The 23,728-nt window shown below is 37.4% G+C and overlaps 1 protein-coding gene across 1 annotated transcript in view; it reads right to left on the bottom strand.

Annotated features, from left to right (window-relative positions):
* The window catches only part of LOC122058932 (adenylyltransferase and sulfurtransferase MOCS3), a 32,343-nt gene extending 12,233 nt beyond the window's left edge, over positions 1-20,110 (bottom strand). Inside the window, exons 1-10 of the mRNA XM_042621646.1 lie at positions 19,688-20,110; positions 19,016-19,108; positions 17,887-17,942; positions 10,047-10,111; positions 9,883-9,957; positions 9,681-9,759; positions 9,051-9,089; positions 8,363-8,471; positions 2,748-2,866; positions 1,656-1,772 (exon numbers count right to left, since the gene is read on the bottom strand). Coding sequence (XP_042477580.1) covers positions 1,656-1,772; positions 2,748-2,866; positions 8,363-8,471; positions 9,051-9,089; positions 9,681-9,759; positions 9,883-9,957; positions 10,047-10,111; positions 17,887-17,942; positions 19,016-19,108; positions 19,688-19,949 — 1,014 coding nt within the window. The 5' untranslated portion in view covers positions 19,950-20,110. The remainder of the gene's footprint in view (positions 1-1,655; positions 1,773-2,747; positions 2,867-8,362; positions 8,472-9,050; positions 9,090-9,680; positions 9,760-9,882; positions 9,958-10,046; positions 10,112-17,886; positions 17,943-19,015; positions 19,109-19,687) is intronic.
* Between the last annotated feature and the right edge of the window lie 3,618 nt (positions 20,111-23,728).

Raw genomic sequence — 23,728 nt, 5'->3', positions numbered from 1 at the left:
AGCAAGGAAACCATTAAGCTGAGTTCTAGACTCTAGCTTGTCAAATTTGGAAAGCATGATACATAGAGTGGTCTTTTTTTCCCCCATTTCATTTTTAAGTTGCAACTTTAAGTTACGGATTTCTTTGGTTATGTCATTATGCGGATTAAGGATTAACATTGTCACATGGTTATACCCAAGGTTCAAAACTCATTTCCTTACGCCATCTTGGTAATCCAAAAACTAACAAAATTTCGCCAAAACAGTGTATTTTTTCATGTTTTTTGGTTGGCCATTTTGGGGGGCTAATAGCTGAAATGACTAAAATTAGCAAAATGACTGAAATTTCGACGAAATAGTGCATTTTTGGACCGAAATTGTGTTTGTTTCGTGTTATGCCTATAATTTGTTTTCAGTGAAAAAGAAGAAGCTATATATCCAAAATTTCAGTGAGTTTTGAACCATGGTACACTTGTACCCCTATGCTATTTGCAGAGGCTGTCACGGTCATCGAGGAACCTGGACACTTTTACCAAGGCAAACACTACATGTGAATGCAATAGAAAGACATCAAGAATCTACAAATTATACATGAACAAATGAAATGGCTCCTAACGGATACTTTTACATTTAAGTAAATAACCTCTATTCTTCAGGCACTCATAGGTAACAAAGTTCAGAGTGATTAAGAAAGAATATTTGAAAATGTGAGATAACCACTAAGCAAATGAATGTTTTCTTTTTCCCCCTGCAAAGGACCAGTAACATCCATATTCAACTTCACCATTCAAAATTTCCAAGTCTAACCTGTCAGGTCGTGAGTCCACATCTACGCAATGGTTTCAATTGATTGTCTTGTTGATGCCACAGGTTAACATAAATCATACAATGTTTATGATTGGTAACTTTACATATTTCTTATTCCAAAATTTTAAACTTTAAACATAAGAAATATTATTCATCACAATTGACAGAGACAATCCATGAATCCATTAACAAACAGTAGCTACTGTTCCTTAGCCTCCTCTACTCTGTAAAGGTAGGGCCTTGAATGTCATTTGCTTCTCCCCCTCCTTTTGGGGGCCCCTATCTTCTCTTCTTTCATAATGCTATCTTTATTCACCAAAAAAAAAAAAAATCAATGCAGGTATATGGATATTGACTCAGTATTATTTAAGAAACCATATCGTGGATTTTCTGAAGAGTAAGCATTTACATTTTAACTAAACACAACATATAGAAATGACTGCATACACACAGCAACTGCAGCAAGGGGGAAGAGGAAGCTGCCAGAGTTCAACAAAAGGCCTTACATATTGACTACTTGAAAGTGTGACTAAATTTTTTGTAATTAACAGTATGACTTGTGCTACAATAACTTGGAAAAATCGAAGTTCACCTTCCATAGTTCCAGTATCAATAAAAAAAATATTAACTTCATAGTTCTAGTTTGCACACCTATTAATATATATATATATATATATATCCTGATTCATAACGAAATCATGGGGCAATTTTGTTTCGTGTATATGAACAAACCAATTATATGCAACAAAGAAGCTCACTTGTAATCTGATAAACATCCAATTGGAAACACATAGTGATTGCAAGCAATCCAATAACAGTTAACAGTTGCTAATAGATGATAAAAAGATATTAGGAGAGAGAAGAAATACCAGAGTTTGCGGAGACTGGGTAAACTTCTCGTAGTCAAAATCATGAAATAGCTGCTGTGTGAATACCGCATTATCTCCACAAGCTTCACATTCCAAACATCTTCCTCTTATTTTCACCTAAAAAATAAATAAAAATAAAAATGTCAGGTATCAAAATTTGTAGGGCTTTACAATTAAATTATAATGAAGAGCGGACAATATATAGCAATGTGAGACGATCTTTAATCCACCCTCACCCCCTTTTTCTTGGGAGAGGGTAGAGGAGATAAGTTAACATCCAATGTTGGTGTTAATAAATTGGATCCAGGGTTTAAAAAAATGGATTGGTCCGGCAGATTTGGCTCAGGCCAATTTTGTACAGAAACGAGGGTTAGGGTGTTTTCAAGCTGCTTCCTACCAATTCTGTCCGATTCCGATCTGCATCCTGATCCCAGGTTTTTATACACTGATTAGATCACAGAATCCTTTTATTTATACATCAAATTTTTATTTCCAAGGAGGTTAATGATTGCCAGAGCAAGGCCCTTGCATAAGTCCTAAAGATGATAATAAAAAAACATGACCAACCCCAGCAATGCAAAAGAGTATCCTAGTTTATTATATTCTACTTAGTAGTAAAAGGTTGATGTTTACTGCTTAGAGCAGCGGCCTGTTTGGCAAGGCCCATTAACAGGTTTAAGGGTTCGAGCGTACGGGACAGAACCTTCATGAATATGATGGTGACTTTATCAAGTATGGGCCCACCAACCCTATTAGTGCTGGCCAAGCCACATTGTAAGCTTAACCAAAGGCAACTAAGGCTATATTGTCACGGGGTCTTGCTCCCATGAAATCTGAAGACAGATGTAGTTGTTACTTGTTATGCATTGTCTTTACATAAGATTGCCCACTCTACAGGCAAAGAATTTCGACACATATTAACAATTTCATCATGCATGAAGTAGAAACTTCCTGCAACAAAAACTTTATCTGTTTAAAACAAAAATATGTCATAAAATGTTGAGAATGATTGACATACATAAGTGAATTATCTGCAGTAAGCAAGAATTTAAATATCAGGGGAAAATGACAGGAAGAGTAAGGAAAACATACAATACGAATCCGTGCTGATAAGGCATCAAAAAGAAGCATTCGTCCTGAGAGGGGTTCACCAATAGCTGTTGCAACCTTTATAGCTTCAAGGGCTTGGAGGCAACCAATAAAACCTGGGACTAGAAAAATGAAACAAATTTCTTAAAAGGCATAAAATACTAATATCAATATAATGCTTGGGTAAGCAGCCACTACTTGGCAAGCCAGTGAAGAGTGAAGACAGGACCCCATCCCAGACCTCTACAGCAATGCAAAGGGTACCAGCAAAGCTACCTTGTACTAAACAAAATCAAATTTGGAAGGATACCAAGAAGATATAATATCCAAAATTGATGAGCATGGTGTCATACTGGGTGCAAAACTGATTTAAAAGTTTATCATTGACAAGAGGCCTCTTATGGGAATTTTTTTTTTTTTTCGAGGATGATATAAGAAATTCATTTCTTTGTTTCAAGAAATGTAACTTCAACCATTTAACTATACCAGATCTACATAATTTGTTTTCAAGAATGGAACCCTAAAACCAGGAATGATGATCAATATGCCAAAGGAGCAAGTAGTTCTAGTCCAATCGGTTTGCCAGCTCAGACTGGAGACAAAAAATGACATAAGCTTTGCACTGTTGAAGTAGGTTATATCATCGTACACCACTGTCTCAAACCTAACACAAGAACTTAACATGGCAATTGTGGCATTTGGTGGTCAATAAGGGGCGAGGAGGACAACCTTATAATATTTCATTTTACAGAAATTTACAGCGCACCCTCCATCAATCTTTGTTAAGTGAGGTTTTGAAATGACAATTTTACCCTATTGAATAAAACATATAACCTCATCCTATTTTACACTGTTGCAATAATGGATTTTAGGGAAAGTGTCAGTTACCAAACGGACCCTAAGGGGTTTAATGGTCTTTGTAATTCTCTAGAACCTTCTCTCCATTGTTATAAATAAAAAAGGCTAGCGTCATATTGGCGATCGATACCGATACTTTAATCCTTGTATCAGAGCCATAGGATTCAAAACCATAAGGGCTCTCCCTCTTCTCCCTCCATCTCTCTTTCTCATTTCTCTCTCTCTCTCCCAATGCCTCCTTCATCTGCGCCTCCCTCCATCTCTCTTCATCTGCTTTTCTCCCATGATGGGAGCTTCTTAAACCACCAAGAGGGTTTCTAGCCTCCATCCATCCTTCCCCTGGACTCTCAGACTTACAATGATCTGAGAGACCCAGAAACTTTTTTTATCACTTTTTCAGGGTTTTCTCCCTGAGAACGTTTTTTCATTGTCGGGATGCTTTTCCACGCTCAATGCTCCGATCGTCTTGATGTTTGTTGCGATTGGTGCCTCTTATCCTTGTAGTGGTATATACCAACCACTTTTTCGATTAAGGTCTCTATCTCCGGCTAGTCTCTTCTATTTGCACAGCCCCTTTAGTAGCAACCATTTGTACCAGCTCATCTGCTTCTACTAGCGGAGACACCACAGCTCTTCCTACCTTTCTTCCTTGTGCTATCAAGCTTGATGGCACAAGCTACCTTATGTGGTCACGCTCGGTCTGCATCTCCATCAAATCCCGTGGCTATTACGGGTTACCTCACTGGAACCACGAAGCGTCCGACCACCGGTACTGAGATTGACAAGTGGGAGTGTGCCAACTCTCTGGTTATGGCCTTCCTTGTCAACTCCATGTTACCACAGCTTTCACGTAGCTATCTCCTCCTTGACTCCGCTGTGAAGATCTGGAATCCATGCATGGAATAATGCATAGGTCTTTGAGCTTTTCCAGAAGGTTCGTGATCTGAGGCAGAGAGGGCTCACTCTGTCACAGTACTATTATGAGTTGCGGACACTATGGACCGAGTTGGATTTCTATGAGGAGTATACTCCTTCCACCCCTGAAGATGTCACCAAGTTTCATAAGCTAGAGGACAAGATCAAGGTCTACGACTTTCTGACAGGTATGAATGTGGAATTTGACCAGCTACGGTCCCAGGTTTTGAGTCGTGACACCTTTCCTACTTTGGATCAAGCCTATGCCATGATCCAACTTAAGGACAGCTGATGTAACACTATGCTTCCACAGCAAGCCACCACTCCTACTGAGAGATCTGCACTTGTTTCGAGCACTCAGTCCCTTAGTGCAACCCCACAGTCTGGTGGCTCCTCTACTCCTTTACCAAGACTTCAGTGAAGTGTGATTATTGTGGGAAGGAGCATCACACCAAGGAGCACTGCTGGAAGCTTCATGGCCGTCCTGTTGATACATCTGGAAAAGGGCGAGAAGGGTCATGCCGGTACTTCTAGGCAGGCCAACCATACTGAGAGCCCTAACTCTGACTCTGCTCTTAGCTCCTCAGTAGCCTCGCTATCATCTGACGAGCTTACTGCCCTCCGACTCCTATTGACACGTCCAGACTCTCCTGCACCTACCACTACGAGCTCCGCTCATTCCACCCCTTCTGGGTCAGGTATCTCTTTTTGTGGCCATACTATGTCTGTCCCTTCTACCCCTTGGATTAAAGACTCTAGGGATTCTGATCATATGACAGGCCGCTTGCCTCTTTTCTCACAGTACACTACCTGCCCTGGTAATGGTAAAGTCAAGTTGGCTAATGGGACTTATTCCACTATTATGGGAAAGGACTATGTTAGTTGTACTCCTTCTTTATCCCTTTCTACTGTATTGCATGTTCCTTCTTTTGCTACTAACCTTTTGTCCATTAGTAGTCTTACTTCCAGTCTTAATTGCAATGTCACATTTTTCCCATCTCATTGTGTTTTTCAGGATCTGGTGACAGGGGCAACGATTAGCTCTGGTAGGGTACGTGGTGGTCTGTGTCTACTTGATGAAAACTCAACATTGGTCTCTGGTCAAGCTCTTCAAATATCTTCTGCGTCACCTCCCATCTCTGAGTTACTGCAGTCACATCGTCGGTTGGGACATCCCCCTTTGGGGAACTTTAGCTAGAGTTTTTCCTTTAAAAATTGTAATTCGAGTCAATTTTTTTTGTGAGGCATGTGTTTTGGCCAAACAAACTCGAATCACTTAATTATATTTCTGAAAATAAAAGTTCCACCCCTTTTACATTGATACATTCTGATATTTGGGGTCCATCCCGCTATATCTGTCAATGGTTATCGGTGGTTTGTCTCTTTTATTGATTGTCATTCTTAGACGACTTGGGTTTATATGATGCAAACCAAGGACGAGACCTTTTGTTGCTTTCAGCAGTTTTACCGCATGGTTCAGACTCAGTTCGGTGCTACCGCTATGATCCTTCGAAGCAACAATGGCCGTGAATACTTTGAAGGGTCCTTTCAAGTTTACCTTTCCGATCATGGGACGATCCATTAGACTAGTTGTGTGGATACTCCGGCTCAAAATGGGGTTGCTAAGCGGAAGAATCGCCACCTTTATGAAGTAGCATACTCTCTTATGTTTGAGATGCATGTTCCTCCCCAGTATTGGAGTGAGGCAATTGTCACTGCTGCATTTCAGCTTAGGGCGTTATAGGGTGGGTCGCCTAGAAGCATAGTTGTCATGGCGTCGCCAAGGCGGCGATTTGGCATCCTGACTGAAAATGAAGTTAATGGCAGTGCTACGATTTACGTGACTCACAAATGGCGGTCGCCATTGGCTGATAGGCGTCGCTATGGCACCGCCATGAACACCAGGTATGCCTGATTCACTAGGCGGTCGATTTTTTGTAAAATGCAGGGTGATTTTGATAGGGCTATGTTGATTTTGATGATTTGATGTTGCTTAATTTTGGTTTTATATGTTATAGGGTATATATTGTAGGCTTGTAGCATGCTAAATAACTTTAGAAAATAGGGGAAATAAAAAAATAGCATAGTAAATAACTTTAGAAAATAGGGTAAATAAAAAATGACATATGGGCGATTTGCCCGCCATGGCAACGCCATAACGGGCGATTCATCGCCAAATCGATTAGCCAACCCTCCACCACCTTGGATCGATTTGACGCCGTGACAACTATGCTTAGAAGCAATAATCAAAGTCCTGGAGTGATGGGCTGAACAATGAAGAACTGATGGAGTTCGATGTAATACTAGTTGAACTAGAGTTACACCAAGACAGCCGAGAACATAGCAAAATAAGTAAGAAAGTAAGAAAGTAAAGAAAGTAAAGAGAAGAAGGAAGAAGCAGAGAAGGAGAGAGATCGCATAGAAGAAAAAGGGGAGGGAGGAGGATCACACAACATAGCCACACGGCTATCAAACCAAAATTTAATATTCAATTCATTCTCAAACTAATCCCAATCGTTGGGTAAAATCAAATTTATAAAGGTAATAACTCTAAATCTTAATCTCAATTGAAATTAAACCTTGACTCTAACTTAGGACTTGTAAGATTGAAATAAAATCTTAAATGGACTCTACCACTAATTAAGCTATTAAAACTAAAATTACAAAATTACAAAATAAACCCAAATAATAAAATAAACTAAAATATCCTACTGGTCCCCATCCGGATTCCCAAACGAGTTCACGTCAACTAATGGAAATGCTCCATTGCTCCTGCATTATTGTCCAATGTCAGCATATAATTGATGGATTAGTTTAAAGATTAGATTATGTTATTCTCCTCAGTCGGAAATCCCTACGACCTGGATGATCTACAGGATAACAGGACTCTGAAATCTCCAATTCTATTAGGACTTGGGGTGAATCAGTCTTATGGGACTTCTAGAACTATCAATCCACCCATGCAGCCGATTGCTTGTAGGTGGGATGTTTCCTGTGGTGTTGCTTCATGCTTCCCTTTATTTTCCTTTGCTTATTTTTCACTTTCTTTTTTTATTTTTTTATTTTACCCTCTCCTTTCCCCAAGAGTTCACATCGACGGGAAGGTTTGGCGCCTCGATGTTGCTCTTCGCCACCTAGTATGTTCGGATCCATGTACCCAACCCCATTTAGTTTGTCAAAGGCTAAGTTGTTGTTTGTTGCTGGGAATTCATTGCCCTACAATCCACAGTTTTTACACTAGTCACCACACCATTATACATATCTTTAACTATGTCCACATATTTAATCGAAACACTTTTATATTCTAATACTTGTCAAATTATCTCTCTAGGGACTTTATTATAAGCTTTTTCCAAGTCATCAAAGACCATATGGAGATCCTTCTTACATTCTCTAAGTCTTTTCATTAGTCCCCTAACAAAATAAATAGTTTTGTGGTTGATCTTCCAGGCATAAAAGAAAATTGGTTATTGAAATATTAGTTTCTTATCTCAGGTGGGTTTCAACTACTCTCCCATAATTTTGTAGTACGATTCATAAGTTTTATTTATATTTATTACAACTTTGAATATCACCATTAATTTTTATAACTCAGTACCACAATACTTCTCCTCCATTCATCGACAATGTCGGCTACATTTTCATATATGCCCAACCGAATTCTTGAAGCACCTAGATTGTTGTAAAGCAAGGAGAAAGGAATCCCAATAGGATTACTTTTCTACAAAATGGTTTCTAAAATAAATAGAAGACTGACCTTGAGAACATCTAGCAATTTCATACCTCGGTGATTAAGATGGTAATACAAAATTGAAGGCCCATAACACAACTAAATTGATACTTACCTACTCCTAAAACTCCATTGTCTGAACAACTTTGACATGCTGTTGTAGGTGGTGGTGTCGGAAATAGGCATCGATAGCATGGACCTCCATTGTGATTGTAAACAGTGAGCTGTAATACAAATTTCATACCAGCAATTATCCCCAAGGCTATATTGAAGATGTAAATAAAAATTTAACATCACATTATTCAATTTCAGATTCTCAACCATAGTTAACAAATTCGAGAATAGTTTGGCAAAATAATAAAGAGAATCTGAATTAATTTGCAAAATTCATAAAAAATATGAACCTTTGAGAGTCCGCATATAGTTCACAAATAAATCAGCCCAAAAACATAGGGCCCCTAAAATCCTGTCCTTGAGTACAATTCGTGAATAATTTGAGGATGGAATAATCCGGTTCAAAAAATTCAATAAATTTTTTAAAATGATTTTAAAAATTAAATTTTTTTGCAAACTTTTAATAAAATTTAAGAAATAGACTGATTTTTTTGTCCCAAACTTTCAAACAAAATGGTTTATTCCCAAATTAAACTGAATCCGATTTTTTCCATATCCACATTTGTTAACTATGTTCTCCACAAGATAAAAAATACTTACTATCGACCACATTCAGTAAAATATTCAACAGAAAGGAATCATAGTGGAAAGGACCTCCAAGGTGTCTAAAAAGGTTACTGATAATTTACCTGCCCTTCTAATCCCAGTGCAGCACCTGATACAAGAGGCTGCAAGAATAAAAAAAATAAAAAAAAAAACAGGTCAGATAATTACATTGAAATTTTGTGAACATAAGGTCCCTCTCAAACAGTGAGCAAGCCTGTGGTGCAACGGTTAAGTTGCACTGCTGCAACATGTTGGTCACAGGTTCAAAACTTGGAAACCCCTACGAAGCAGGGGTAAGCCTGCATACACTTGCCCTCCTCGAGCCTGCAATAGCAGGAGCCTAGTGCACTGGGTTTCTCCAAGGTCCCTCTCAAACATGGACGTAGTTCACGGTATCGTAACCAGTATCAGACGCCGGCAATACTGATACGTATCGGGCTGATACTGAATCAAAAAGCCATTTTTTTCACACAAAAAAATGGATGTTTGTACAATATCGGCCGATACCTAAAACCATGCTCTCAAATAAAGTCTGTTTAGAAAGAATTATAGAAAATTAGCAAAGGAGCAAGATGTCACACGAATCAAGTCTGGGAAGACCCTAAGTTTCAAACAATGTTAGTTTCAAAGTCTCTATATTAGTTATGAGCTGAACTAGGACATCTTAAGCACAATGATATACAAGATGCCAGCACTGTGCTGAACTACCTCACCTTTCCCAAAACTACACAGCAATCACTGATCATGTACCTGCTGGGGACATTGTCTGTGGCATCTATTACTATGTCGTATCTACAAAATGTTAGTAGTCATGGAAACAATAATATTTTAACAATAATAACAGATAAAAGAAAACAAACATGGAGAGCGATTGCCAGAGTTTAAATCGCATCCATATTTCTATACAAAGGATACTTGCTCACAATTTCCAAAGCATTAGATGTTCGCAAGGCTACTTTATGTTCCTCTATCTGAACAGTGGAATTTATCCTGAAATTATGAACCATATCAAAAGATCTGGGGAAGCAGGAGAAGAAAGGAGACAGAATAACAGATGGTGCACAAAAGATAATGCGTACGCGCGACAAGCAGCTGCTGCAGATTCAACTTTTGATTGACCAATAAATGCTTCAGTATGTATAATCTGAACCACAGAGATGGAAACCGGCAGATAAGATCTCAACATCACAACCATGAATGACAAAAGGTGTTATGCAACAAATTACGAATATTAGCTGGAACATGCCAATATAAAGATCTTGAATAATTATAAAGGAATATCAAAAATAAATGCCAGGTGCATATGTTAGACCAGGTGCAGCTATCTGTTTGAGTAGAACTTACATATTGTATCGAACGCCGTTCAAGTGAGTACGTATTCTATATGTGTGGCAGTTGTGTGACACCTTTTTTCAGTTTCATATCAACTGTGCATCATGTCATGTGAAATGCATTAGGTGCCATTTCATTGTATCTTATTGTATATATATTTATATACTTATATACCTATTTATATTTTTTAAATTGGTGTGTCAGGTATGCAGCTGGAATCTTTAATATATTCCACCAATCACCTTTTGCATGGATCCTATTGTTTTTTTATTACTTTTATTTCTTAGTATCATGCCCTATTGTCCTTTTGCTAGGGCATCCCCCATGATGCGGTGATAAGTAGGCAAAGCAATTGCAAGTGCAAGTAAAGAATCTAGTCCAACAACATAGGATTATATTAGCATCCTGGAACATTGGATCCTTAACGAGTAAGAGTATGGAGTTGATAGACGTTATGAGGAGAAGAACTAATATTGTATGTATTCAAGAGACTAGATGGGAGGGTAAAAAAACTGAGATATTGGATGACTTCAAACTTCAGTATTCGGAAGATCAAAGAAAGAAGTGGAATGGACATGGTAGTGGACAAAGATTTAAAAACTGATGTGGTGGATGTTAAAAGAATTGGAGATAAGATTATATCCATCAATCTTGTGTTGAAGAAAGAGGTTGCCAATAGAATTAGTTCTTATGCACCCCAAGTAGGACTCGATTAGTGTAAGGTTTTGTTTGAGGTGAAACGATTATCATAAGAGGTGACATGAATGGACATGTTGGGAGTTATCATATAGGCTATGAATGTGTGAATGGACGCTACAGAGTTGAGGAGAAGAATGAAGAGGGGACCTCAGTTTTAGACTTTGTGGTTGCTTTGATTTATCAATTGTGAATATTGTCTTCGAATAGAGAGAGGAGCATTTAGTTCCCACTCATCATACCAGCCAAATAGATTTCATCCTAACTAGAAGTGCCGGAAGATTGTCTGTAAGGACTATAAGGTTATACCTGAGGAGAGCCTAACCACCAAAGGTAGACTAGTGATTATGGATATATACGCAGAAACATACAATAGAGAAACCTATTTGCCCTAATGTAAGGTGATGGAGATTAAAAAGAGATTCCCTAGATAAATTTACTGATAAAGTGGTCAAACAAGGAAAGAGGAACTTTGAGAGACACCAATACGATGTGGCGCGAGATTACAACATGGATTAAGAAGGTTGCCAAGTAAGTTGCAGGGGAATCAAAGGGTATTTAATGCGGGGCCGCTGGGTCCCGAAGACCTAACTTGGATGGTTGTGGGCCCACTTAAGAACTTAAGCAACTCAAGTCTAAGATTAAGTGGCAAAACAGTAAATGGATTGATGTTTGCAATCGAGTGGCAGTCCAGTAACTAGATTGAAGTTCATAAGGGTGGAATAGCACTTTTGTAAATAACCAGAAATCCCTAATGTTTAAATGGGTCGGTTTAGAAGTGTGGGCACAAGTGGGAATTTGATTTCTTGTTCAAGGTCAAAATTGGAACTAAAGGTAATTAAAGGACAAAGAAGTATAAAATGGGTTTTGATTCATTCACTAGGGGTAAACTAGGAAGGGGCAAGACTCAATGGCAAGCTATAATAAAGGGGAGAAAAAGAGGGTCATTAATATGGTATAAGAGGAATTAAGGGGTTATTGATAACCTACGATGGTTGTCTTCAACCTCCAATCAGATAGAACAGTGCAGAAGTCCAAAGGGTCTTCAGGTGAAGCGAACTCCCTCAATAGGGATTAGATGGGTCTGAAACTTCAGGGAGAGATTCTGCACTCAAAACTCTTGATTGCAAACAACCATAAGGTCAAACAACTAGTGATTGCAAGATCTAGGGCTTCTAAAACAGATCTGGCAGTGGAACTTAGGTTCAGGTCTGAAATCTGGTTTTCATCTCAAGATGGAAGGAGTTTTCAAGCAAAGTTCCCTATGGTTCAGGTCTTCCTTGGGAGTAGAAGCAAACCCTCAAGTATCAGTCCACAACTGGAAGGCATCAAGGAATATTCAGCAGACTTCTTCTGAGATGAATAGTATTGTTAGCAGGGAGCAGTAACAGTAGCAGGGATATAGAACCACAGATAGGGAAGAAGATAAAGAAGAAGAAAGAGAGGAGAGAGGAGAAATCAAAGGAGATCGACAACTCTCATGCTGGACTGATAGGGTTGCTGGAACAGAGAAGAAAATCAGAAAAGAATGAGGAGGAGGAGGACAGTCACTTAGGGAAGAGAAGGAGAGACCGCACAAAGAGGGGGGGGGGAAAGAGATTGCATAGATTCAGAGAGAGAAGGGGAGAGGAGTCTTGTAGGGCAGGAGAGAATAAGAGAGGGAAGGCGGAGGGATCTCACAGAAGAAGGGGGGGCGAGAGAGCACAGCCACACACACTTTGGCCACAAGACATTTAATTCATTATTCTTCGATTTTATTATAACTTGGTTTACATGCTAATTTACACTAAACTAAAATTAAAGCTTCATAATTAAAGTCTAAGACTGAAATAGAAATAAAATCTCCTAAAACCTAGACTAATAGAATTAGTAACAAACTAGGACTCAAATTGGTAAGTCTTTACCTATCTGGAAACTACCAAAAATAAAAGATTATAAATATCCTCAAATAAAATAAAATCCTAAAAGATTGTAATAGCCTTGAACCCAAATCCATAACTTTGATTCCAAATTGGTTCTTGGTCTGGGCTCTGGAGCGGGTTTGGGTCGATCCATCAAAGCGCTCCTACATCAGTATTCGTTAGGCCCCTAGGCAGACTTGGTGGTGGGATGACAAGGTACAGGCAGCCATTAAGACTAAGAAAGCTAGTTTTAAGACATCGCAAAGGACTAAAGAAGTAGAAAATAAAAAGAGGTATAACATTGCTCGAAACGAAGCTAAGAAGATTGTGCGGATAGCAAATACGAAGAAATATAAGGATCTCTATATTAAGCTGAACACAAAGGGAGGAGAAAACGCTATCTATAAAATAGCTAAAATGAGAGAAAGGAGGAGTAGAAATTTCGATCATGAAAGATGTATTAAGTGAATATGGTAAAGTGCTAGTAAGGAATGAGGACATTATAAAGATATGGGAAAAATACTTTTACAACCTACTAAATGGAGACATTTCGAGTAAGAGCAGCCCAGAACTCGAAAGACTACATTACCAATCAAGACACCACACACCAAAGATGTATACAAAAGGTTAGAGTGACTAAAGTTAAAAAACCTTAATAAAGATGAAAGTAGGCAAGACACTAAGTTGTGATAAAGTCCCAATAGAAGTGTGGAAGAGCTGAGGACAGTAGGGTATCTTGGATAACCAATCTTTTAAAAAAATTATGAGAAGAAGGAAATTACTAAATGATTGGAGGAGACGCATTGTAATCCCGATCTACAAAAATAAAGATGATATTCATAATTGAAATAACTATATAGTCATAAACCTAATGAGTCATATTATGAAATTATGGGAGAAATTTATTGAGGCCCACATGAGAAGAGAAACTACTATCTCAAAGAACCAATTTAGTTTCATACCCGGTAGATCCACGACAAAACTACAGAGGCATAAACCTAATGAGTCATATTATGAAATTGTGGAAGAAAGTTATTGAGGCCCACCTGAGAAGAGAAACTACTATCTCAGATAACCGATTTGGTTTCATACCCAGGAGATCCACGACGAAAGCTATTTACTTACTCAGAAAACTCATGGAAAGATTTAGAGCTTGCAAAAAGGATCTCAATATGATCTTTATTGACTTGGAAAAGCCTATGACAGAGTCCCCAGAGAATTAATCTAGCATATACTAGAGAAGAGAAGGATGTCCAATAAATATATGGATGTAATTAAAAATATATATATGACAACGTGGTGACTAGTGTCAAAACCTTGGGAGGGCAAGGAAGCATGGAACTAAATCTCGGACATCTCTCTTGTCCAATAAATATATGGATGTAATTAAATAAATATATATATATATACGACAACGTGGTGACTAGCGTGAAAACCGTGTGAGGCCAGATTCTCTCTTGGCAATGGCCCTCTGCAAGGCCCGCACCCTGCCGCCGTGCCTGCCTTCTCTGCCGGAAGTCTGATTCACGTCTTGATGGCTGGAAGTTTAAGTGTTGAGACTTGTTGGTAGGGTTTAGTGGAAAACCCTACCTCCAATTTTCCTAGTTTGCCCCTCCTTCTTGGGCTTCTGGGTTCCTGTTCAGCCCAGGTGGGCTTTTGAATTGTAATTTGTTGGGCTTCTGGCTCTTGTTTGTGCCCTTGTGGGCCTTATGTTCTTTTAGACATGTCATTTGTGTCATGTCTTCCACTCCTCAAGCCCACTGAGCCTAGTTTGCTATCCTTTTGGACTTTGGTTACCCTTATAGGGTTGTAATCTCCCTTAGGGGATATATTTTCCCTCTCCTTCTTTTAATGCATTTATTAATTCACCCAAAAAAAAATCTCGGACATCTCAACTAAAATTTCAATAGTTTCAGTGTACCCCGAGATGAAACCTGGTTTATGGGAAATTTTAGAAATTTCAGGAAAAAAAATACGTAGTTTCCACTAGGGTTTGATGATTACAGCCCAAATTCTGGCAAATTTCAACATAAATTTCTAGCAATAACCCAAAAAAATACTTGGTTTCGGCCAGGTTTCGATAGTTTGCTCGAAACCTAAGATTTAGTTCTTCGCAAGAAATTAAATTCCCAATTATAAGTGGTGAAAATTAAGGAAAGAGAGACACCGCAAAGTGACTATTTTAAATATCTAGGGCTAATCATAAATAAAGGTGATATAGAGAATGATGTTTCACAGAGAATTAAAATGGGATGGATAAAGTGAAGAGGTGTGTCCAGAGCGTTGTGTGATCGACGTATTTTTTTAAAGCTTAAAGGAAAATTCTATAGGACAGTCACTATAACCAACAATGATTTATAGGGTAGAATGTTGGCTAGTTAAGAAGCGTCATAATGTTGGCTAGTTAAGAAGCGTCATATATAGAAGCTATGTGTAGCAGAGATAAGGATGTTAAGACGGATGCGCGGCAAAACTAGGAAGGATAAAATAAGGAAATACCATATTAGAGCTGATTTGGGAATTGCCCCAATTCATGATAAACTCCAAGAGAGTCATTTGAGGTGGCATGGGGATGCACCAATAAGGATGAGTGATCTGATTCAAATTGAAGGAACTAAAATAACTGGGGCAGGCCTAAAATGACCATAGGAGAAGTAGTTAGGAAAGACATGCATAGTTTAGTTCTTGTCTCAAGTATGACCTCGACTAGTGTTGATTGGAGGGCAATGATCAATGTGATTGACACCATTTAGGGGAGATTCTACTGCATTTATATTTTTGTGCCCCTTTCCTTTTACTTTTACTATTATGTTTTGTCTTTGCACAGATTCATGTAGCTGACCCCATTTAGTTGGGGTAAGGTTGAGTTGTTGTAAAAATAAATGCCAATAAAAGTGGTACTTTTGGGATGGGCAAAAGAAAATGTGACAAATGTGCAATTAATGCATACAATGGGGGAAAAGATGGTTCAATGTTCATACAAAAACTATCAACCGTATAGTTCGACAGATTTCCTAAGTTCTAAAATTAGGATGGATGAGTCAGGAACACATATGGTCATTACTTCTTATAAAACAAAAAAGGAAAAATTTCAAGTACAACCTTAAATCGAAACCTAATTCGGTGTAACCCCCACCTTTTGAAAACATATCAACTGATCCCAATGTGAATAACGGTGTTAACTTAAAATAACAATAATAATTTTTTTTTTAAAAAGTGAAAAGCCTGTTTTAGCCCTGTTATGTCCCTCTTCATTCCTTCTTTAATGGAATTCAAGGATTCAAGGAGGAGCAGCGCCACTTGTGATGCCAAACTAGAGATCCAGTTTCAAATACGAGTATCTTTCTGCAAAACAAACAGAGAGAGAGAGAGAGAGAGTCGTTACCGAAGTATGCAGGTTGTTGGAGCTTCTTCGTCAGAGATTTCAACATTCGTCGGATCCCTGCGTATTTTCTCCAAGGGTTTGCAACAAAGACGAAAGACTCATATCTTTGGTTTGGAGGTTTTAACCCCATGACATCACCACTTTATGAGTTTCAACTAACAGAATGGACTTAGAGTAATTTAGTTATGCAAGTGGGTGTCATACATGATATTTTTCCAAAAAGTGGGGATTACAACAAGTTGGGTTTCGATTTAGGGGTGTTACTTGAAATTTTTCCAACAAAAAATCATTTTGAACATGCTCACTAAATTGTGCAAGGTTAACCATATTCACTGAAAAACCTTTTGATCTATATATTGCTGAACAGTTTCAATGGATGACCACACAAAATTCCCTCAGAAATTTAGAAGGGTACCAATCATTTGGTGCTACCTCAAAACAGACGAGGACAACGCAAAATCCATAGCTGTGGCAGTTAACAAGAATGAAACTGATTGAATAACTAGTGGATCACCAAAGATTACATGCTAGGTAAACCCCGGATTGTTATTACATAGGTACTGTTGAAAGAAATGCACAACAGGAAAGCAGTAAATGCTTATTATTGTGCAACATAACTATTTGCTTAACTGGAGTTAATAGAGACCATTCACTATTCAGTCATTCATATACAATCCTACTTGGCACCACAGAATCTATAATGGTAAAAAACAGGCTGAAGCTCTACTAAACTACATTTAGATCATGCTTCTTACTTTCCTAGATTGCTGCACAGTGATGCTGGAGTCAATGAAGACAATATACGCCATGTGGTGTACTTGACTAATTAGGAATTTGAATAGAAACAGCATTTCTAATGGTTCACACTTCCTGAGAAATTCTATATAAGGTTAGAACTATCAGGATCAGCCTATAAGGAAGCCTCGAATTAAGGGACCCAAATTCAAGTTTGCAACCAAAGTAGGGAGATTCAATTCTATTCGAATTATATTTCACAAGGGCAATTTATATTCCTAAGTAGTTAATGTCCAACAATTCCCATAAGTTTTGATGAAGCTATAACAAGATACTGCTTTGAAATCCAGATGGACCCACAAACCATTCTGGTTTGCCTATCAATCAACTAATTATATACAAACTCGTAACAATATCCTCCAAGGAAAGAGAAACAAAGATCTGGTTCACAATTTGAAGGAAAAAAAGAGGGAAATTAGGGGGAAAGAAACTACCCTCAAATAAAACCCTTTTTTTTAATGCCAACTGAAAACTGAATCAATTAATTTGTCTAGAGTGCTTCCTTTTAAAAGGAATAATTCACTGATTCTTTTTCTGGTTCAAATTCAAGTCAGGGTTTTGCGTTTTAACATATGATAAACATAAAAGTAAAGTAAAATTATCAAAGGAAATTGAAGTGTAAATAAAATATCTGTTCAATGTAGAACCGAGCCAAACAATTATAACAACAGTTGTGCACAATCGCCTCAGTTAGAGTTATCAAAACCGCATCCAGAACTGAAACCTAATGTGCAGTCGTGGGCAGATCATAACATCAGCTGAGTAATAAGGCATATTAAGCTAGTTTTAATGAATACTTAAGGCAGATACCTGCCGGTGTAGATTATTAAGCTCTACAACATCATGATCAACAATACCAATCTGACCTGAGAGTTTGAAAAAAATAATAATAAGTTAAACAAATAGATAGGCAAGTGCAAGTATTCAACAAGAACTGCTACTCATTGCAGGAAACATCGAAGCACTCATCCATTAATGTACTGAAATCATTCTTACGATTAAAAGAAGAAGAGTACACAAAGAAAGGAATATTAAATGTTGCTATGCATCGTGACAAACAACACATCATAACCTGCCATGTACATGAATGCATCCCTGCCCCCATCCCCCACGTAAAACTTCAGTCCAGAGTTATATAAGTGCCATTTTGAATTATTACATTCATCTCCCATTTATGGCAGCTTAATAAATTTTCAACTTTGGATAGAAACTTTAAGCCACTTTCTTTCTCATTGTGGGCTGAAATTTACCAATGAGATGTGTGGGAGGCATTGCATCACATGGATCTACTCATCTACCCATGTTTACCGCCACAAGGCAGGTCATGAAGCATTAAAACATGATAATAATGTAATAACTATGCATATTGTTATTGTCATCCAGAGTGATCCATCAAGTGGAAAAATGATTTGGCAAATCCATCCGTTGGATATATAGGGAATGAACTGGATTGAACACATGTCACATTTCACCTCAAATTCAATCATTTATCCTTCCATATATGTTCATGCACCATCCCACATAGAAAACTCTCATTGGGCTGAAATTTGAAATGTAAACAGGGGACCTTGGGGCCACGCATTTCTCCCCCATCTGAGCCGTCACATGGCAGAATCAATGTGAGGTGACATACTCTGCAATTCACCGTCAGAGTGACAAGCTCTGCAATTCACCTTCAGAGTGACAATTAGAAGCACCTTATTATTAGTATCCCTCTTTATCCTAGGAACTGCAGACAGCCCAGATGCAACAAAAAGAAATTGACTAACAAGAAATTTTAAAAAAATATATATTAATGAAAGATAATAACTAAACAGCATAATCTAGAACATAATACACTGATAAAAGATGAAGCAATTTACCAAAAGCAAAATAAAGGATGCTGAAATTACAGTTCAAAATCAACACTGCAGGCGTATGTAGAAGAGAAAAATATTACCAACGCCACAAGCTGCAAGATACAACAAAGCAGGTGCACCTAGCCCTCCAGCACCAACCACCAAAATTGAAGACCTCAGCAGACTTGACTGCCCTAGAGCATACAGACAGCCCAAGTCAACAAGGAGAAAATAACAGGCTATAATTACACAATGGCTAAAAGCCTTAAGCTTCCCATATAGACAAAAGATAGGAACTTCAAAACACACAGAACCCTAGCAATCTTAAGTGATTGCTTTCAGAGTAGAATAGAACTAGGAACTGAAAGAAAAACGGTCCGCAAGAAAATTTACAAACTTCAAGTTTAGAAGTTTTTTACCTGTTAAGATTATAACCACGGCATTAGGATTTTACATACAACAATCGGTAAGCTCAAAATCCATCATTTTCCAATAAGATTACCAAAGAGCAGTGTCAAACTGAACTTGATTAAAAACATAAAAATTAAAAAACAATAATAAAGTAGGGTAGCCTCTACTTGTTTTTAGGAGATCAAAGTTTATATCAGCATATGCAAACCCAAACTCCAATATTCTCATTGGTATCTAAACAAGTTAACACTGAAACCTACTTCCCACAATCACAATCACAATCGCAATGATCTAAGGACACTGATCAATGAAAATTCAAACCGAAGTACTAAAAACATCAAAAACGATCAAAGTAAGCCGACCTTGAACACCAAATGAAGAAAGCAGTAGGTGTCGACTGTATCGGTATATCATATCTGGAGAAAGTCCATGTCCGAACCCTGCACCATTGATCAACGCTGGATGACAATAACTAGAATCCTTTTCCTCCTCCGTTTCGACTTCATTCAGCTCACCTAAACGAGCTTGGAGGACCGATATCCGATGCTCTAACTCGCTCTTCGCTGACTTCAACTTCTCGATTTCTCGAAGAATTCGAGATGCCTCTCCGCCATTGGAATCCATTACTTGAAGTCGTCAAGAAACGAAATCAGAGTTCAAGCTGCCGCAACGCCGGCAAAACCCTAACAGTCCCTTGCTGTTCACAGAATTTCTTCACTCCCTCACCGCGCATACCAAAACCAAAACGGACAGGCATTGCATCTGTACTTCTGTGGTCAATGACTGAGATGGTGATTAAAAAAAGGAATAAAGCACGCTACTGCACGCGTGTGTCTATACAGCGGGTACGAGCTGAAGATGCTCGTACGTGCTCTTTCATTGGCACTGGATGCTGACAAATGCCTATGCCATTAAAATAAGAAAATATTGGTTGAGCAGTAAAAACCAATACGGAGTAAATACTAATAAAGGAGAAGCGGTGCATGCAGATGTCAATCGGTCTGGCCGAACCAATCTTGGTTGAGCATAATCGGGTTTGATCATTTTGAAACCTTGTATCTTGATTGATTGTTTATCTGATTCGATTTACATTGGATAGGCATGGTACAATTAGTATTCTATTGATCAGACTAGGGTTTTTATCGGGCTTCCTTAATCTAGGCTTTGATCGAGATAAATGCTTATTTAATTGTTAACGTGTTGTAACTAAAGACATGTTCTGCAATCGGAGGTAGACTATCTTTGACAGAAATATCGATTAATTTAGAGAACGTATATAAACTCCCTTTTGATCTACAAAATTTTTTGTGACCCATAAGCATAGCACCCATATTTTTTACTGTATGTAAATCCATGACAAATGTAACATATAGGTTAGCACCTCAATCGGAATAGGTCTCCTTCTTTGCTTCCATAACAGAAGCAACTTTGAAAACGGTAGTTTGACTACAGCCTCTTTTGTACATTCTTAATTTCCAATTTGAAAGTTTTTGTCTTCAAAAAAAAAAAAAAAAAAAAAAAAAACAAGTTTATAAGGGTAAATTGTTTTAATATGTCCATGCGACAAATCCTATGACCCCCAATTATTTGACTGTAGATAAGGTTAAATTAACCTCTCTTTGTTCCCCCTTTTTTTTTTAATATTTAAAGTATATCTTAATATTATTTATCTTTAGTTTATGGGCATTGGGGGTAAATTGAGAACTTCATGTAACAATTAATGATTAAATCCAAGCTTTTAACAATCGGACCTTCTGAGTCCCAAATTGACATTCCTACACAATCATCTAAGAATGTGTAAATATAGCAGGGTTATCCTCGAAGTGTCCCGACATTTTGAATACAATGAGTCTCTCCTACATGCATAATCTCTCCATATACATCATCTCTAAGATGGAAAGAAAATAAAGAAGGGGAATGGAAGTTAATGCCTGCCTACCCACCAATGAAAAGCACAATTTGTCAAAAGCTCAAAATTTGCTGCGACTTAAATATTGTTGTATAGCATATACCCAATCATTTTCTATGAATTGGAGTAAAACGAGTATACATTAAGCTCCATATGCCAAGATCATCTAAGATCGTGTATGAACAAAATAAAGTTGTTTTCAAGGTACCCCGACATTCCGAATATAACAAGTCTCTCTCATTGGTAGTGAAACCTCCCCATAGTCCATGTTACTCATCTCTAAGATAATAATAAATTAAAGGAGAATGGAAGTCAGTGCCTACCTACCAATGAAGAAAACACAATTTTCCAGAAGTCCATATTTTACTGCAGTGTAAATATTATTGTATGGTATATACCCAATACTTCTCCATGAATTGGAGCTAAGCAAGTGTACATTAACTTCTAGAGGATTAGTCGAATTGCGCGTAAACTGGTTAGAACACCTTAAGCTCTCTTTGGTGCGATTTCTATTTGCATTTATAAAACTATTTTTCATAAATTATTTGTGACAATCAATAATGGACCATAAATAGTATACGTTTGGTTACTATGTTTAAAATAAATTATATAATAAGAAAATAGATTTCAGTTTTCACCTTCACCTTTAAACTTCAAACAAGAGAAATGATAAGATTTTGAGTTTTTTATTAGAAAAATATAAAACATATTAAAGTTGCATATTTACTATTGATTTTGAGTAGTTTAGCACAGATGCTCATTGAAGGTAGTAAAAGTCAACATAAATGATTTGTTGCCATAAATCACAAATAGCTTGGGAGTAATTAGTGATTTGTGATTTTTTCTAATTTACTATAAATAGAAATAAGTATTATAAATTATATCAAACAATTGTAAAAATAAAAATAAGGCAAATAAATACAAGTAGAAATCAAACCAAAGAGAGCCTTAGTTAATTAAAAAAACAAAAAAAGTGTACATTATCTTTTTTATCTGAACAATTTTGATTATATTGTAAACTTCAGTGATGGGTTCATTTCCGAAGCTATAAATACTACTTTCGGGATAAAAATCCATAGGTGTTGAGAGCACCTTTTGATGTGTACTCGTGGAAGGATTCTAGAAGAAAACAACATTATAGTTTTAGTCAGTGTGAGACATACATTGCAAATCATTGCAGGAACTCATAATTTTGGTGGTGGTTCTATAAAGATGTTGGAGTTGTACTGCCCCTATGGTAAGAAGTGAAATAATTTAAAAATAAAATTGGGATGGATGTGCATTATGGTATAATTATTCTTTGATTTCAGTTTTTTTTATAAATTCACTCAGATACGCATATGGTCTCAAGCTCGATTCCTTATCTGTATATTGACGATTTAAGTGAAAACCGTGGTGGTGGATTATTGTACTATAGTCTATCGACGATTAGTCGAGGTGTGCATAAACTAACCTGGACAACGTGGTTAACAGAAAAAAAAAAAAGTACATGATTTGCGACTACGGCGTACCATGGTTTGGAGATGGCATTGAAATTGAGAAGACTTCTTATGTGCCGTCTTGATAAAATTTATGGGAGAATATCTTTGAGGAGGTTTTTATCTAGTTTTCGATTTTCAAGAGGGTTTTTTCTTATTTTTCTTCAATTTTCTTCTTAACCTCCACCATCGCTAGGATAAATGGAAGCTAGCAGAAATTCCCCGAATATGAGGAGTCAAAGCCTTTTGTGTGTGGATAAGATATATGACAATCTTTCTAGAATCCAATATGAACAGAAATTCACCACCACTTTAATAAGAAATAGGAAACATATGATCACAATCCCTTGTCACATCCAAAATTTATATGGAGAATTGTTTCATCTAATTAAGAGTATTTCACGTTGCTATCATCCCTTATCCGTACCTCAAAACTTTCATCTAAAAATGTGTAAACACAATAAAATTGTCCTCAAAGTACCCTGCCATTCCGAATATAATGAGTCTCTCCCAGTGGCAGTGAAACCGCTTCATGTACCTCGTCTAAAAAATAGAAATTAGACAATATAGCTCTTAATGATACCGATATTATAATATAATTTAACTATTATACCCTTGTATACATATTGTGCACTAATCTTCTTCTTCTTATTTTATTTTATTTTATTTATTTATTTTTTTTTTAAAGGATAATCTACTGATTTTGGGTGGTGCACGTGGGGGGCTGGGGAGTTACAACTCTCCATTAGTTATGGAATGGAATTTGGTCAAATTGTCTTACACGAACTTAACAGTGCTTCTTGAGCTATGGAATCTGCTACATGATTAGAATCCCTAGAAATAAAGGAGAAAATACAATTATTGAAACAAAAATAAAGGTTAATGATATCTGAGATAATAGGTTGAATGGCTAAAGGAGTTTTGTTGGCTGACCTTTGAATATAATTGATGACCTCCTTGGAGTCAGATTCCACTTGAAGAGCTTCAACTCCTAGGGAGATTGCCTTTAGAAGTCC

The sequence above is a fragment of the Macadamia integrifolia genome, chromosome 13 (genome assembly GCF_013358625.1).
Source record: "Macadamia integrifolia cultivar HAES 741 chromosome 13, SCU_Mint_v3, whole genome shotgun sequence".
NCBI classification, from domain to species: domain Eukaryota; kingdom Viridiplantae; phylum Streptophyta; class Magnoliopsida; order Proteales; family Proteaceae; genus Macadamia; species Macadamia integrifolia.
Note: the sequence above shows the minus strand (reverse complement) of the source record. Positions and strands in the feature narration are given on the sequence as shown.